This window comes from Colobus angolensis, unplaced genomic scaffold, assembly GCF_000951035.1.
Source record: "Colobus angolensis palliatus isolate OR3802 unplaced genomic scaffold, Cang.pa_1.0 Scaffold362, whole genome shotgun sequence".
NCBI classification, from domain to species: Eukaryota; Metazoa; Chordata; class Mammalia; order Primates; family Cercopithecidae; genus Colobus; species Colobus angolensis.
This window is the reverse complement of record NW_012116955.1, coordinates 2,482,463-2,501,131: the sequence shown is the minus strand read 5'-3', so window position 1 is coordinate 2,501,131 and position 18,669 is coordinate 2,482,463. Positions and strand designations below refer to the sequence as shown.

Here is an 18,669-nt window from a genome sequence, read left to right as displayed (position 1 = left end):
TCCATCTTGGTGTTTGTTTTATATTTGTCCTGTATATTCCTTGCCTTTCTTTTACTCCTTTGCTGCCTTTCTTGAGGTTGAGTATTTTTTAGTATTTTGTTTTATCTTTCCTATTGACTTTTTGAGTCTGTTCTGTTATTTTTTTGATTGATCAGATATTATGTTTTTTTTTTTCATTTATCATAGTCCTAATTTAAAAATATTTTACTGCTTCAGGAGCAATGTAAGAACCTCATTGTACCTCAGAGCATCCCCTCCTGCCTGTTATTGTGCTCCTGTTGTTACGTATTTTAATTCTTCATAGGCTATAAACCCACAGTACATTATTTCTTCACTAAATAGTCATCAGGCTTCTACATGTGTGGAATGCACACACATTCATTTTTAAAGGTTCTTATAATTATTGGCATATTTACTGTCCTGGTGCTCTTCATTTCTTTCTGCAGAACCAGGCTTCTAATATCATTTCTTTCTGCTGAAAGAAATCATTTTCACAGTACTTATAATACAAATATGCTGGAGATAAATTTTCTTAGCTTTTATCTGTCTAAAAAGATGGCATGATCATGGCTCACGAAATACAACCTCAACTTCCTGAGCTCAAGTCATCCTCTTGCCTCAGCCTCCGAAGTAGCTGGGACTACGGGTGAACACCACCATGCCTGGCTAATTCTTTATAGAGACTGAGTCTCACTATGTTGGCTAGGCTGGTCTTGAACTCCTGGGCTCAAGTGATCCTCCTGCCTCAGCCTCCCAAAGTGCTGGGATTACAGGCATGAGCCACCACACCTGACCTTTAATCAATTTTGACAATTCCTGGCTGTCTTTTCAAATATCCTGCCCCTTTATATGCATGTTAACTCATACAGGAATGGCAGTTATATTCTGTGGCCTCACAAATCTTATATGCTGTATTCCAACTTTTTTTTTTTTTAACTCCCTTTTTTTCCCCTTTATATTTTGGTTTGAATGATTAAAAAGTAAATGGTAAACTCCTTATTAACACATCTTGAAATAAAATGAAAAAACAATTGGTATTTTGGCTGTCCTAATACAACCATCTTTTATTTTGGAATAAACATTCATTTGTTTAAACTGTCAGTTCTGCCACTAGTTTGCAGCGTTCATGATGGAGAGAAATATTGTTTAAAAACATTGATTGGAACTAAAAACAGTATTCATATTTATTTTTATTTAGTAAATCAGATTTCAGAATAATGAAAGACTTGTGGTATAATAAATTAATCCAATATTGTTCTTTAAGGAAGCTATTAGAAGTGTGTTTAGTGTCCTGAATTTTAGCAAATTTGTATTGCTATTTATGTATTTACATATTTTCTGTTAATGTATAAAAATTGGTTGATTGCAGTTCTCTTTTATTGAGTAGTTATCTTATTCTCAAATATTTTTTAAAAACTTAGATGAATTAGATTGCTTCTAATTGCTGCTGTTAGCATTGGCTACAGTTAGAATGGGACTATTAAGTGTTTATGAATAGTTTTATATTAAAATTATTTTTTCTTTTTCTTTCCCTCATTTGTTAGAGGAATTTAATGATAGAATTTTACGACCAGAATTATCAAATGATGAAATGCTATCTCTTCATGAAGAGTTGCAGAAGATTTATAAAACATACTGTTTGGATGAAAGTATTGACAAAATTAGATTTGATCCCTTCATTGTAGAAGAGATTCAAAGAAGTAAGTCAAAGACGATAAGAATAACTTATTTAGCATTCTTACAGTTTTCTCATTTATTCTCTGCTTACTATTGCAGCGGCTGTCTGCAGTACATGGGCAGCTGTTATTCTGTTTCACTAATGAGATGAAAGCTTTAAAGAAAAGACTTATTTATACTTTACGTATTTGTCAGAACTAGAGCTTGGTTGGTCTAATTTCTCAATCTAGTGTGTTTCTTACAGTGGAGTTTCAGTAAAATGTAGTTTTAGAACTGTATATGTTTATGCTATTTATAAATAATTTCTACAGTAGAATTTTTTTAATAGTTGCTGAAGGCCCATACATAGATGTTGTGAAACTTCAAACTATGAGATGTCTTTTTGAAGCATATGAACATGTCCTTTCTCTTTTGGAGAATGTATTTACTCCTATGTTCTGCCATAGTGATGAGGTAAGTCAAAATATTAAGCTTGTTTGAGGATTTTTATACATAATTTAGTAGTAGTTCTGATTTCATTAGATGAGTGATTCAAATAACAAAATAAATAGAAAAATAAAACAAGATTGCTGGGCACGGTTGCTCACGCCTATAATCCCAGCAGTTTGGAAGGCTGAGATGGGTGAATCACTTGAGTTCAGGCATTCAAGACCAACCTGGCCAACATGGTGAAATTCCATCTCTACTAAAAATACAAAAGATTAGCTGAGTGTGGTGGCACATGCCTGTAATCTCAGTTACTCGGGAGGCTGTGGCAGGAGAATAGCTTGAACTCAGAAGGCCAAGGTTGCAGTGAGCTAAGATCACACCACTGCACTCAAGCCTGGGCGATAGAGCAAGACTCTGTCTCAGTAGAAAACAGAACAAAAAAACCAAGTCTTTTCCACTATGTAATTAAGTGAAGATTAAAAAATAATTGCAAAAACAGTTATCAATACCAAAACCTGTTTGTATATATGTAAGTAGATAGATTGGGACCAAATAGGTCTGCTTGGTTTGCCATATGCCTGAGCAGCTTTGTAGTATTGCAGTGATGCAGAAATCTCATTGTATATACATTATTTACAAACCTGTGGAAATCATCTGCGTTTGCAATATTTTCATCCTTGCCCTATTTGACAATGTCTGTATTCACTTGATTGAGATAGCTTTTTTTTTTCCCCGCAAAACTGGAAAGTAGTAAACTAAGGTAATGTGTTTTGATATTAATTCTAAGTGTAATAAATGGTGATTAGTATTTGTTATTTTAAAGTATTTCAGACAACTTTTAAGAGGTGCAGAATCACCAACACGCAATTCAAAATTCAACAGGTAGGTTGTATATTTTGTTTTTGAACTTGCTGATGCCAGTCATTCTATGATAGCATCATTGTCTTTATTAGCTATTTTTCTGAATGAATATGTGGTTCCATTGTTATATGAGTAGACAAGGCATTTTACTACTGAATTGTAGAACTGTCTTCTATATAGTGATCTGAAAATGCCTGAAATTCTTTTAGAAAAATTTAACAAGATACATAATGTGGCCTTGTTAATCTCATAATTAATATATATTAGTTTTGATTACTGGCTTTATTGGAGACTAGGGACTGAATGCATAAGTGGCGTCCACAGATAACTCAGAATTAAATGTTTTAGAGAAAACTTTTTTTTAAGAGTGCTTACTGGGTACAAAAGTGGAGGAATGTTTATTTCTTTTTTTGGCTCTCTGGAAATCTAAGTGTACAGTTAAGGGACCTAAAGAAAGGTAATAGAAGAGAAAAGCTTTATCTGTTTGTAAACTGGATAATTAATGTTCTGATTTGTCTTTGCAAGATTACATGTACAAAATTGACACAGATACCAAATGTATAAATCTACAGAATAGATTTACAAAGAAAATATATGAACACATAATAGCAAATCAACAAACCTATTCTGAATTTCCAATGAAAGAATATTAATGGCCGGGCATGGTGGCTCACACCTGTAATTCCAGCACTTTGTGAGGCTGAGACGGGTGAATCACTTGAGGTTAGGAGTTTGAGACCAGCCTGGCCAACGTGGTGAAACCCTGTCTTTACTAAAAATATGAAAATTAGCCAGGCATGGTGGCACATGCCTGAAATTCCAGCTACTTGGGAGGCGAAGCAGGAGAATTGTTGGAGCCCAGGAGGTGGAGGTTGCAGTGAGCCGAGATCACGCCACTGCACTCCAGCCTGGGTGACAGAGCGAGACTGTCTCAAAAAAAAAAAAGTTAAGAAACTCTTTTGACTTCTTGTGTATAAGGTAAATGAATCATTTACTTTTCATTTTCGTTTCTAATCATTTCATTTACCTTATATATGTACAAAATTGACACAAACATCTCAACACCTTCCAATTTGAGCAAGCATATAATAAACATATAAATAAATTGGATATGTACTACAAAGAGAGAAGTAGATAAGTCAAGAAATGGGGCAGTGTTTTAGATAGTAGAAGGAAAAATGTGAAAACCTTAGCCATGAGGAGAATATATTGTATTTCTTGACATAACCAAGTGTTATGGGAGTAGGTGTTTCTTTGAACGTTGAATATTAATTCTGATTTAATGCCTCAGTAGAAGTAGTATACATGTAATAACTTTTCTGAAAGGTAGAAAATACATTTAGGATTATTTGCAAAATTACTACTTTTTAACTTTTTCCTAAAAATTTATATGTTATAGCCATGATGCTTAGATTTTATTTAACAAAAATCATATTCATACTATTTAAAATAACATTCTTTGCCCAGGCCACATGCCTTTTCTTGCATTTGAATTCTTTTCTAAGGAGTTTCCTTAGAAAAGAAATTTACCGGCATACTTGAGAAGCAGGTAGAATTTATCCTTGTTTATAGACATAAGATGTTTGGAGTTTCATACCAGGGCACGGAGCTAATGAAATGCCCTTTTCTAGGACCATTTAAGGGTAAGTGGTTCTGTGACCTTAAAAGCCTGCTTGGTAGATGGCCGGGCGTGGTGGCTCACGCCTGTAATTCCAGCAATTTGGGAGGCTGAGGCAGGCGGATCACCTGAGGTCAGGAGTTCAACACTAGCCTGGCCAACATGGTGAAACCCTGTCTCTGCTAAAAATACAAAAATTAGTCGAGTGCGGTGGAACACACTTGTGATTCCAGCTACTTGGGAGGCTGAGGCAGGAGAATCACTTGAACCCAGGAGGCAGAGGTTACAGTGAGCTGAGATTGCACCACTGCACTCCAGCCTGGGCAACTAAGACTCCGCCTCAATTAAAAATAAAATAAAATAAAAAGCTTGCTTCGTAGTTAAAATCTAAGTCAAGATCATAACTTCAGAGATGAAAAAAGCCTTCTTTGCTACTTTGAGAACACTTCATTATTTCAGCATATTAAAGTACTAATTTTGTTGGCTTTAAAATATAAAAAGGCAGATTATATGGGTTTTTTTCATTCTGGATACTGATTATGACTTTTTAAAGTATGTTTTTCTTTATGGTGATCTGATTTTAGTAGTTAACTATCAGTCTTGTCAGGACTCTGCTTCTGTGATAGTTAATGATTTATTTACCTATATACAATAAAAGGTTTTTAACATTCTTTCATTGGAGATTTAGAATAGCTTTGTTAATTTGCTATTAAATGACTTAAATTACATAAAATATGTATTCATATATTTGACGTCTACATTTTATATTTTCAAAGTAAAATTCTAATGCATATTATTTATCATGTTCTCTGTTTCATTCTTCACAAAGTACAACTTTTGTTTTTTAATATTTAGAGACCTTTTGTTAACTGTGCTTCTTAGCTTAAAACATTTTTTTACTCAAGCTAAAAACATGTGAAGCATACATGATTCTATCTAACATGGAAACAAATGTAATGTTGGAAAATACGAGTTTGTTTTTTGTGCCAGAATTTTGGTGGTTCAGTCTCTGCATACTTTCCACTGTATGAAAGAAATGGTATTCCTAAGGACAAAGAAAAGACAGAATTATTTCTGGATATTTAATTTCTAAGAACCTTTTTTAATGATGTAGAAAAAAGTCAGTTATTTCCTGATATATTTAATTTTTTTCCATGTCACCCAAGAGATGACATATTTAATTTTTAAGAACCGTTTTTAGTAATGTAGACTTCATCCAAACACAAAAGACAGCTATGTGCATTTATCTTGCCTTTATCACCTTATTCATGAGGATTTCTTCCTTTTGCAAAGATGAATGTTATACACCTGTGTAACTTCTGAAAGCTTTTACATTTTGTTTTGTGTTCTAGAAGTTTATATAATATCTGGACTTTCTTTCTTTCCTCTCCTTGTATAATTTCACATACCTGTTATTGCAGAGGTAGCCTAAGTTTGGATGATTTTCGGTAAGTCTTGAGCATGTGATTCTTTTCAGTATTAAATGTTTTTAGAAAGTACATTGTGAACAACCTAATAAAAATAAAAAGGAAAAAAATGAAACACTATAGTATTTTTTTTTTTTTTTTTTTTTTGAGACGGAGTCTCGCTCTGTGGCCCAGGCTGGAGTGCAGTGGCCGGATCTCAGCTCACTGCAAGCTCTGCCTCCTGGGTTCACGTCATTCTCCTGCCTCAGCCTCCTGAGTAGCTGGGACTACAGGCGCCCGCCACCTCGCCCGGCTAGTTTTTTGTATTTTTTAGTAGAGACGGGGTTTCACCGTGTTAGCCAGGATGGTCTCAATCTCCTGACCTCGTGATCCGCCCGTCTCAGCCTCCCAAAGTGCTGGGATTACAGGCTTGAGCCACCGTGCCCGGCTGAAACACTATAGTATTAACTGCCATTATATCCTAGTTATTTAGGATAATCTTTTAAAAGGAATACCTACTTTTAGTCTAGATATGTCCTCTTTGAAATAGCATGTTATGTCATCATAAAATAAAAATGTCCTGATACTTTAAAGATATTTTCATTATTTAATTTGTATCTTGTTTTTTAAGGCTGTTGACTCATTTTTGTTCTTGTTAATTTTGCTAAGTTAATTTTAGAATTATTTGTGTTTAAATAATTTTTTTTTAAGAAGTATCATGTTTCTGTATTTCTGGGCATAATCACAAGTGAGACTTTAAATTTCATATTTCAACAACCCCCATTGTTTTGTAATATCCATGTTGTAGAGACTAGAATAAACTATCTGGAGTCTAGAGATTTTAAAAATATTTTATTAGCATTTTTATGTCTTGGGAAGCATTTTTTTTTTTTAAATCAAGGACAGTTGTGTCTACAATTCTTGTTTAAAAAAACTCTAATTGTATGTTTATTTAGATAAAATAATCTAGTTTAAGCACCCCTTTTACTGCTTACTACTTATTATTAGTGTTTTTCCAGAAGTTTGATTTACTTCTTGGATGTGTGTAAAATACACTTACTACATATTGGTGTATTTGAAACTTGATTAATTTTCTTTCTGTAATTGTATTATTTCAGTAGATAACTTAATTTTCCTCACAAGAGTAATAGCTATACACTTGAGCATTCAAAACAAACTTTCTCAGATGATTTTAAAGTAGTCATTTTTATTTGGATATCTGTTGTAAGAGAAGCATTACTTAGTGAACATGACTTTATTTTATTTTATATATTTTTTCGAGATGGAGCCTCACTCTGTCGCCCAGGCTGGAGTGCAGTGGTGCCATCTCGGCTCACTGCAACCTCTGCCTTTCGGGTCCAAGTGATTCTCCTGCGTTAGCCTTCCCCTGCCACCTCACTTGGCTAATTTTTGTATTTTTAGTACAGATGTGGTTTCACCATATTGGCCAGGCTGGTCTTGAACTCCAGACCTCAGGTGATCTGCCAGCCTTGGCCTCCCAAAGTGCTGAGATTACAAGTGTGAGCCACTGTGCCTGGCCTTGAGCATAACTTTTAAATTGGGTAAAAGTTACGGTTTTAGTTGCTGAAACATTGGGCAGTAGGCTAACGGACATTTTTGCTACTTTTAGCTTATTTATTTTGTTGCTTTTCAGCTATTTCTGCTTTCAGAAATTCAACTTAAAAAAATTGCAAAACCAACATTTAATATTTATGGCAGAGCAGACTGCTTCCTAGGGCTACATTTGCTTTTATCCCTGTGCTCATTGCTAACCTTTCCCTTTGGCACTTTTCTTTTTCTTAAAGTTCCTTCTGAAAATGAAGTAGTGAGAAAACAATAGTTGACATTTTTTTCTGTTGCATAATTTTAGTACAGTTACTCTAAAGGGATGTTTTCAGTTTTGAACAGATCTTAAGCATTTTTTTATCTATTTCAAAATATCGCAGTAAGAACTATATTCCGCTAGGGGGCTCTCATCTTTTAAAAATTTTAATCCGGTTAATATTTTGAAGTTAATACTAGGTAAATTTTGAGTGTTTATAAATAAATATTGTCCCATTTATTCATCCACCAAATTTAAACTTTAAATACTATGTCATTTTTGGCTGCTGAGATGTCGTTACTTAATCCATGGATGAAAACTCCAAAAGTTATGTTAGCTATACCTTTATCATTTTCAAAACGATTTTTCTTTTTTTCTAAATAGTGGTTTTCAATAAACTAGACTGTTGTGATAATTTGCTATGTACTTGATACATGTTTGTTTAATATTCAGGAACACACAGAAAAGGGGAGAATCATTTGGAATCAGCAGAATAGGTAGCAAAATTAAAGGAGTATTCAAAAGTACCACAATGGAGGGAGCTATGTTGCCTAATTATGGTGTAGCTGAAGGTGAAGATGATTTTGTAAGTAAAATGTATCAATTTGATTTATTTATAACTTCAGACTTACTATAACATAAAAATTAGAGATACTCATTATTTTCCTTTCTTTTATTTTTTGGAAAATCTGTATTCTAATACTTTCCCTTTATCTTCTTACTTCAGACTTCCTTTGTATTTCTCATTCTTTAATTAGTTGTAATAGTTTCATGACGTGAATCTAATTTTTAAAATTCCTGGGAACTATGTTATTGCTTATTAAGGCAGAATGTTTCCTGTTAAACTGAGATATTTCTAATATTCAAACAGTTTACCATCTTTTGGTTAAGCTTCAAATTCTGATGTTACCTTTTTCCTACCACGTGCTCCAGGTATACAGAGCTGCTAATAGATGTTCTAGCTCCTTGCTTACTTAAACTGCGGTCTGTTGACAAGCAGCATTGGCATTACCTGGGAGCTTGTATCAATACAGAATCTCAGGCACTCTCCTAGACTTACTGAATCAATTTGCATTTTAACAAGATTTCCAGTTGACTTATATGCACATTTTACTTACCATGCTATTTTATTTCTCTGTGTTTTTGTCCTGCTTGAAATGCCCTTCATTTGTTTATTGACCTAGAAAATTCATATGCATCCTTCAAAATGCAGCTGTTCCCCATAAACCTTTGCCCAAATCCCCAAGTTGAACTGAACATTTCCTCCTTTTGTGCTCCTATTATATCGTATGTTAAAACTTATACCATAATGTATTTGAAGTTATATGTTCATGATTGTCTTTCGTATCACATGTATTTGAAGTTATATGTTCATGATTGTCTTTCGTATCACATAGTGCCAAAAAGGCAAGTATTGTCTCATTTGTACTTTTTATTTTTATTGAATAGATATCTTGGATTCTCATTTTGTCTTTTAATGACCCTGGGCCCTGGGGATGAAAACATGATTAAGATGTAGACCTGGGCTTTAAGAAATTCACTTAACTTGGGTGTAAAAGGGATGTTTAGTACTGATTGGATTGATGATGACCAAGAAGGAGGAAAGGTAGGGAGACAGCAGTAAACCCTTTTTTTACCCCTTCCTTTTGACCTTTGTCCCATTGCCTTGATATAAGGGTCACTGATTCTTCATAATAATTTAAATGGAATAAAATCTTCCTTAAACCTTTTGTATTAATTCAAATAAAGCAGTTTTTTATGCCTTTATTTTTCTCTATAAGTGTGGGTATTATTATTATTTTTTTGAGACGGAGGCTTGCTCTGTCACCCAAGCTGGAGTGCAATGGCATGATCTCAGCTCACTGCAACCTCCACCTCCCGGGCTCCTGCCTCAGCCTCCTGAGTAGCTGGGATTACAGGCGCCCACCACCATGCCCAGCTAATTTTTGTATTTTTTTTTTGGTAAAGATGGGGTTTCACCATGTTGACCAGGCTGACCTTGAACTCCTGACCTCGTGATCCACCCACCTGTAGTCCCAAAGTGCTGAGACTACAGGCATGAGCCACCGCACCTGGCCTTGGTGTGGGTAGTATTTTTATGGTGGGTGTGGTGGCTCACATTTGTAATCTCAGTACTTTGGGAAGCTGAGGTGGGAAGATTGCTTGAGCCAAGGAGTTCAAGACCAGCCTGGGCAACATGGCGAGACCCTGTCTTTACAAAAAATTAAAAAATTATCTGGGTGTGATGGTGCACAACTGTGGTTGTAGTTACTTGGAAGGATCACTTGAGCTCGGGGGGTCAAGGCTGCAGTGAGCCATGTTTGTGTCACTGTACTCCAGCCTGGGTAACAGAGTAGGAGCCTGTCTCAAAAAAAAAGTGTGGATGGAAGAAAGTAGATCAGAGAAGTAGATCAGAGAAAGTCTTTTTCAAAATAATGTTTATGTTTTCTAATTTTAAGCATATTTTCAGTTTTTAAATAATACAGAACAGTAGAAAAAAATTAAATGCCACGTACATGCATAATCTTACCACCCAGTAACTACTCCTATTAATAGTTTGGTGATTTTCTTTAAAAACAAACAAACAAACAAAAAAACTTTCCCTTTTCACCCCGGTAGACTAGACTACATTATATGTATATAGTTTGCTGTCTTTTTCTCTCTATTCAGTATTATAACAAAAGTATTTAACCGTGTTATTACGAACTTTTAAAACATAATTTTTTGTGGAGGAAGATGTGTTTTTTATTTTTTGCCTTCCCGATTGCTTGATACACAAGCTGTACTTTAGCTTCAGGAATAGGAGGCTATCTTTAAAAAGCTGAGAGAATTTGCTTTGTTTTGTAGTGACCCAAGAAGAAGGAAAGTCTTGATTGGGATTAAAGATAGTAGTAACAAAAAGTTGGAGAAGCAGGCAAACTAATGTTTAATACTATCAAGGGAAAACTCAGGGACAGTGAGGTGCTAACGCAGACTAAGATGATGCCATTTAGGATTTAGAAGACACAGTGCTAGTTCTAACCTGTGGGACCTTGGGGAATCCTCTTTGTCTTGTTTGGAAGTTGAGGGAAAAGAAAAGTTTCCAGTTTCACTGCTGGGTGATCCTAAATTGGTTTGTGATCCTAAGTTGAACATTTAGGATGACTAATTGGAGACTTAGGAGACATTATCTCGAACTCCTGACCTCAGATGATCCACCTGCCTTGGCCTCCCAAAGTGCTGGGATTACAGGTGTGAGCCAACATGCCCAGCCTGACATTATCTTTCAGAACCCTCGTTGTGATCATTTGGCAGTAGTGCCTGCTTGCTGTGTGGTCTTGGGCACATTCGTTAATTTTATTATGATTTGTTTCATCACCTTGAAATGGAAGTAATTTTATCTTTCATAGGGATGTTGTAAGGAGTATTAAGCAAGTAATATATACGAAGCACTGAGAACAGTGCCTTGCACATAGTGAGTCCTGTAAGCACATCAATTCTTGTAGCTGTGTGATCTCAAGTTAGGGATTAAATTAGCATCCATCCATATGCTGGCCTGGGAACCAAAGCCTAGTATATAAGATTGGGTCAGGGCTGGGTATGGTGGCTCATACCTGTAATCCCAGCACTTTGGGAGACTGAGGCTGGAGGATCACTTGAGTTTAGGAATTCGAGACCAGCCTGGGCAACATGGTGAAATCCTGTCGCTACAAAAATAGAAAAATTAGCTGGATGTGGTCTACTCAGGAGGCTGAGGGAGGATCACTTGAGCGCGGGAGGAGGAGGTTGCAGTGAGCCTGGCAACAAAGTGAGACCCTGTCTCAAAAAAAAAATTGGGTTGAAAAATTGTGTTGGTGTATCAGAAAATGTATTTCTGTCCAAGTTCAGAACTGGCTTACAAATATGGAATATAATATGCCTGTTGGTAACTTGGCAGATATCTCTGTACAGGAAAAGAATAATCAGAAATATTAATATTTCTTGAGGAAATTTTATTTCCATCTTCCATAATCCCCATCCTCTTGGTAGAGATAGCAGGTGTTTGGAAACGAAAAAATATTTAAAGTACTTGATTTTCCTTTATTAACATTTTGATTACAATATTTACTTATTTTCAAATAGCATTAAAGGATGCCCTGAAAATTCTTAGAGAAATATTTCCCTAGAGATTTTTCTTTAGGCTTTGATAAAAATACCATTTAAGTAGTAACAGTAATAAATTGCAAAACTTTGTCCTTTTACATTGCTAAGAATTTTGTTCTCCCATTTTGTGTCTTAGATTGATTCTGAGGAGCTTCTTTTAATTTAATAATGCCCCCCCCTTTTTTAGTTTTGGCTTTTAGTCAGCATTTTCAACAAATTCTCTATTATTTTATGATTCACTTTCCCCTCTCTTCAGACGCTAGATCCATTAACAAAAATATACTTGTATTAACCGTGGAAAATGCTACCTTGAACCTCAGGTTTTAAGCATTGGGTGTTTCCCTCACACATCTCTCTGTGTTTCTTCCAAGACTGTAAAAAGGTAACCTTGCCTCTTAAAAGGCAAAACCCAACATATGTCATCTGTTTTTATAGTTTTGTTTTTTAAGGTCTTGAAATTGTTTTCAACAGAGCATTAAGAAGTCTTCCTAAGATCAGTAAGAGTCTTATTAGAGATTATGGAAAGCCAGTTTAGGATGAGAACAGAAAAAAGCAAAGCGGGAGCCAGGTGTGGTGGCTTACGCCTGTAATCCCAACACTTTGGGAGGCTGAGGCGGGCGGATCATGAGGTCAGGAGATTGAGACCATCCTGGCTAACACGATGAAACCCCATCTCTACTAAAAATACAAAAAATTAGCTGAGCGTGGTGGCGGGTGCCTCTAGTACCAGCTACTCGGGGGGCTGAGGCAGGAGAATGGCATGAACCTGGGAGGGAGAGCTTGCAGTGAGCCGAGATTGTGCCACTGCACTCCAGCCTGGGCGACAGCACGAGACTCTGTCTCAAAAAAAAAAAAAAGAAAAAGCAAAGGGGGTTTGTGGGGGAGGAAAGGAATTTCCTTAGAAGAGAGGTAAGTACCCGGGGTAAGAGGAAAGAACTGAGAGTGAGAGTAGGGCTAGAATTCTGGAAATAAATTCCTCTGTACTACTGATTTGCTCTGGCTAGGCTATGGAGAATTCTTTTAAGTGCTACAGACTTTGACTCATTGCCTTTAAAAAGGTGTGTTCCAGTTGAATGCATTTCATTTATAATATTTTGCCCTTTTTAACATGAATAAGAGATGTCTAGGTGAGTCAGTGTTTATAATATGCCAGATTCAAATAATCTCCTCCAATTTAAAAAATGAAGACAGTTGTTTCCTTCTTCCTGTGTATCTATTTCTAGAACATGTGGTTTTGTTTTTAAAAATAATTGTTATTTTATTTTTTCAGTATTTAAAAATATTTAGCATTTTAAACATTTATGTTGTTAAAGTTTAAGAAGTGATGAAATAAAAAAAAAAAACTCTTAAATTCTGTAGAGGTGGGTTTCTTCCGGATGTTTTTTTCCAATTTTTTGTACTTATGTTACAGTTTTTACTTGGGTCTTTTTTATGGTTAAAAAATTTTTGGAGTAAATATTTTTATTAAAATAAATTTCCAAAAATAGAATTACTTGTTTGAAGTCGACTATTTTATGACTCTTTATGGATACATATTGCCAAAACACTTCCCAGAAGGGTTGTGCTGGTATTCCTTGTAACCGGTAGTGTGGCACAGATCTAGTTTATCTGTGCAGTCTCCATGAATGACTGCTATCATTTATAAAATTTTACTTCTCAAAATGAAAAAAATACCAGAACTTTACTTTTTATTTCTTATCACAGAGGTTGAACAGTTTCTATATTTGTATATTTTACATTTTTTTCCCCTAATCTCTGAGGTGTCTATTCTTTATCTTCTGTTATATTTTCTTTCTTTCTTTTTTTTTGAGACAAGGTCTCACTCTGTCACCCAGGATGGAGTACAGTAGCACGAACCTGGCTCACTGCAATCTCAGCCTCCTGGACTCAAGCAATGCTCCCACCTCAGTTTCCTGAGTAGCTGAGACTACAGAGGCTGGCCACCATGCCCAACTAATGTTTTAAAAATATTCTGTAGTGATGAGGTCTCACTGTGTTTCCCAGGCTAATCTCAAACTCCTAGGCCCAAGCAATCCTTCCACCTCAGCCTCTGTAAAAGTGTTGGGCTTATAGGTGCTGTCCCCAGCCTGTTATATTTTCATATACAGATGATGTAAGAAAACTTGGAGTTGATGCTAGTAACTTGTTTTTAGCTTTTTGCCTATACTTTTTCAGTAGAAAATTTAATATCACCTAGCTTTTAGGGTCTTAAAAATTATCATTTGATATGGGCATATTACTTCATACTTGTATGTCGTATGCTGTAGTTCTAAAGGTATTGGGAATATTAAATTCATCCTGGTAATTTTTTTCCAGATTGAAGAAGGTATTGTTGTAATGGAAGATGATTCTCCAGTGGAGGCTGTGAGCACACCTAATACTCCCCGAAACCTAGCTGCATGGAAAATTAGCATTCCATATGTAGACTTTTTTGAGGATCCCTCCTCTGAAAGGAAGGAGAAAAAAGAAAGAATTCCTGTGTTTTGTATTGATGTTGAAAGAAATGATAGAAGAGCAGGTAGGAAGCTTTCTCAGCACCTTTCTTAAAAGATGCCCATGAATGAATCTGTTGTTACCAGGTGTGATAAACATTTTGCCACTTCTAGCTAGCAAATATGGCTGCATATCCAAAAAAGAAGTGTCCAGAACAGAAAATTGAAAGAAAGCTTGGGATGTCCTAGGTTATCTTCATAGCAGTTAACTAACTCATTCAATCAGCACTTATTGAGTGATGCCTGCTAGACACCTGACAGTCCATCAGGCATTCAATGTAATGTTCTTTTAATGGTTTTGTTGCTGTCATTAGCCATTGTACTTACTTAATTGTCATTAATCCATATAGCACTATATCAGGTATTAATCTAGTTTAATTAAGACAGCGTTTTCTCTCACCCATTTTGTGGGCTAATTAGAATTGATGAAAATATGGCCAGACATGGTGGCTCACGCCTTTTAATTGCAGTACTTAGGGAGGCCAAGATGGGTGGATTACCTGAGGTCAGGAGTTTTGAGACCCACCTGGCCCACATGACGAAACCCTGTATCTACAAAAAATACAAAAATTAGCCATGTGTGGTGGTGTGTGCCTATAGTCCCAGCTACTCTGGAGGCTGAGGCATGAAGATTGCTTCAACCTGGGAGGCGGAGGTTGCAGTGAACCGAGGTTATGTGACTGCACTCTAGCCTGGGAGACAGAGTAAAACCCTGTCTCCCAAAAAAAAGGACTGATGAAAATATGGTTAAAACTACAGGTTTTCTTCATGTTTTGCTGTACTTTTTCTTTCGGTTATTTCAGGTATAGACTGTAATAGAGACCAGGGTTAACAGCATCTGTAGCAGGATAAACAGTCACCACTTTAAAGTCCTACTTGTAACATGATAAAAAGAAATCGAATTAAAAAATAAAACAGTGACCACTTTGCACTTTTTCTAAGAAGTGGGACAGTGAGTGTAATGAAAAGCACCACATTTTGAGAATGATGAGCAGAAAATAAAGTTGAGCTGAGGAAGAGGGAGTAATGAGGAAAGAAGGAAAAAAAGTGGCAATGTTAGAAAATGGTTTTGAGAAGATAAGTGGTAGGGTGAAGATCAGTGCTAATTTTTATTTTTCAGAAAGTATTAGGTTTTCTGATTTTCCTCAGAAGTTGATCCTGTTTCAAGAACATGAGACATAGGAATTGGGAAGGAAGAATGCCCATAGTAGCTAGTTATAATTTTTCCTATCATAACTAAATATCAGGCAGAGTCTTATTCTGTCCAGGTCTTACACCATACTGCCTGATTTTGCTGGAGTTACTGTTCAGTCTTAGTAGTTGCTGTTCTTTCAGCATTCTGACAGGTGGACAGCTGACCTGTTGTCAATAATAGAGTCAGATTTCCATTTCAAACTTAGTTTTGTTTGGAATATACTTTTGTTTTTGCTTTAGGACAACTATTTTTAAGTTTTATGCTTTATCTTAAAAAGTTAATTAATTTAACATAAATTATAAATTCATGGCTCAGTAATTCAAAAATAAAAACCAAAAAATCTTAAAACTTGAATTTTATTTTTTAATTTAATTTTTTTTTTTTCTTTTTGAGAGGAAGTCTTGCTTTGTTGCCCAAGCTGGTTCGCAGTGACATGACTGTGGCTCATTACAGCCTCGACTTCCCGGGTTCAAGCGATCCTCCCACCTCAGCCTCCTGAGTAGTTGGGACTCTAGGTGCATGTCACCACGCCCAGCTAATTTTAAAACTTTTTCGTAGAGAAAGGGTCTCACTATGTTGCTGAGTCTGGTCTCGAACTCCTGGGCTCAAAGTGGTCTTCCCGCCTTGGCCTCCCAAAGTACTGGGATTACAGGTGTGAGCCACTGTGCTGGGCCAAAAGTTTGTATTTTAAAGATAATTTTTTTGTCACCAGTGCTGCAGACTTCTACTGTCAATGAAATGTGCTCTTAGAAACCATGATCTATCAGGGAGAAAAAAGTATATCATTTAGTATATTGATTTTATGTGAGTAACAAAATAACAATTTCAGCATTAAAAACCTAGCCTAAATACACTATGGATCTTTTAAGACCAGTGTTGAAGAAGAAAACTAGGATTTGCTTTATATGTTGTGATCAGGCTGATTTTTTCTCAATAGAAGTGTTGTTTTGGATGGTTGTGGTATTGCTTCACTTGATCTACTGCATTCTGAAATCTATGGTAGAATGATGTCAGATGTTAACAATAACAGTTAACATTTATGAGGTATTTACTCTGTGCTATGCTGTGCTATGCACTGTACAGAAGTGCTTTATGTGAATTATTTTAGGTGATAGACACAATTATTGTTATTCTACATCTACACACTGCAAAGTACACAGTGGTGTTATTTGTTCAAGGCCACATAGTAAATTAGGGCAAGGTTAACTGGGATTAGAATAGGCAGTCTGATTCCAGATTTACTCTTTAAACCATTACTATGTGCTGCCCAATTTAGTAGCCACTAGCTGCATGTGGTAATTAAAATCAAATTAAATTGTATTAAAATTTCAGTTCTTCAGTTGCGTTAGCCACCTTTCAAGTACTCAGTGGCAATAAGTGGCTAGTAGCTGGTATATTAATTTAGATCCATGGAGCATCTTCCTAACTGCAGAAAGTTCTATTGGATAGTACTGCTTTATACTATATTAAATTAGGACAATATGGTAAATGAGAAACCCCAAATCAATAAAAAACTCTTATGAAACACATCATTTTGGTGACATTTTAAAAGTAATCATAATTGCATGATATTTTAAAGTTTCTGTCAGCTCTGATTCTGTTATAGAAAAAGTATATTTGAGATAACTTCATAGATGAAATTTATCAGTCACTTGTAGGTAACTAAAATATGGGATAAGATGTGTTAATAATGTTATGCCAAAAATAACAAATTACGACTGTGGAATAATGTCCAGCTTTGTATTCCTTTTTTTTTTTTTTTTTTTGAGACAGAGTCTCGCTTTGTTGCCCAGGCTGGAGAGCAACAGCGTGATCTCGGCTCACTGCAACCTCTGCCTCTTGGGTTCAAGCGATTCTCCTGTCTCAACCTCCTGAATAACTGGGACTACAGACACCTGCCACCACGCCTGGCTAATTTTTGTATTTTTAGTAGAGGCGGGGTTTCACCATGTTGGCCAGACTGGCCTCAAACTCTGGACCTCAAATGATCCACTCACCGTGGCCTCCCAAAGTGCCGGGATTATAGGCGTGAGGCACTGTGTCCAGCCAGCTTTGTATTCTTAATGTATTAAATACAGCATTCTTTTAGGGTTTTGAAATTATTTGTTACTCAGTGTGTGTGTACTCAATTTACAGTTGGACACGAGCCTGAACATTGGTCTGTCTATAGAAGATACCTTGAATTCTATGTACTTGAATCAAAACTAACAGAATTTCATGGTATGTAATTCTTTTTGGATAAAACATTACATTTCAGCATTAGCATTCTTTAAAGCTGTGATACCACATTAATTTTTTTATTTTAAGTAATTGAAATACAAGAAATACAACATTGACGCTTGTGTATACTTTTATTGATAATGGAAATGTACTGTTTATCTTCTTATTTTTATTTATCTGTATGTTTAAAGTTCTTGCAATGCACATTTATGCTTTTTTTTAAGTAAAATCAAAATTTTAAAATAGCTATTTCAAAACTGTATTTTAGAAAGGGCTCTCTATTTACTCTTTTTTGTTCTTCCTGTCTCATCAATGTATTTATTTGAGTTAATATCAGGGATATAGTTACAAGGAATTTCCAGCCTTTTTTTTTTTTTTTTTTGGTATGTAGCTTGGTGAATTTTGTGTGTTCTAAATCTTTTTATTTTAGAAAAGCTCTGTAGAGTGTCCCCGATCCAAATTCAGGTTGGTTTTTGATTGAGAAGGATAAGGAACATTCCTTTCCCTGCTGTAAGAGCAAAGCCTGTGATAAGGGTGATTATTATAGGAAGATAAAGAATACAAGGTCCCACTCCATATTTTTGCCTAGATTTTGAGTTTGTACTTGTGTTTGAATGGTTTTGTCTTTCTCTCTACCAATCTGGTGCAGGACCATTGTCGTTCTTTCTCTGAAAACTACTTTTTTTGTTTAAGGCTGAGAGAAGACAATTTATCGCCATAGTTTTCTTTTTTGATGCTAAAATTTCTAAAGCCAGCCCTATCTGAGAAAGCACATTCATCTTCCTTCCTTCCTTCCCTTCCTTCCCTCCCTCCCTCCCTCCCTCCCT

The 18,669-nt window shown here is 35.7% G+C and overlaps 1 protein-coding gene across 4 annotated transcripts in view; it reads left to right on the top strand.

The window, feature by feature from the left end:
- The window catches only part of SNX14 (sorting nexin 14), a 98,764-nt gene that overhangs the window by 49,704 nt on the left and 30,391 nt on the right, over positions 1-18,669 (top strand). For 2 of the 4 annotated variants that reach the window (XM_011953495.1, XM_011953497.1), the window contains exons 13-19: positions 1,545-1,700; positions 2,006-2,130; positions 2,930-2,988; positions 6,007-6,033; positions 8,267-8,399; positions 14,252-14,453; positions 17,759-17,842. In XM_011953495.1, coding sequence (XP_011808885.1) covers positions 1,545-1,700; positions 2,006-2,130; positions 2,930-2,988; positions 6,007-6,033; positions 8,267-8,399; positions 14,252-14,453; positions 17,759-17,842 — 786 coding nt within the window. The remainder of the gene's footprint in view (positions 1-1,544; positions 1,701-2,005; positions 2,131-2,929; positions 2,989-6,006; positions 6,034-8,266; positions 8,400-14,251; positions 14,454-17,758; positions 17,843-18,669) is intronic. The other 2 variants (XM_011953499.1, XM_011953498.1) reach the window with 1 other exon arrangement.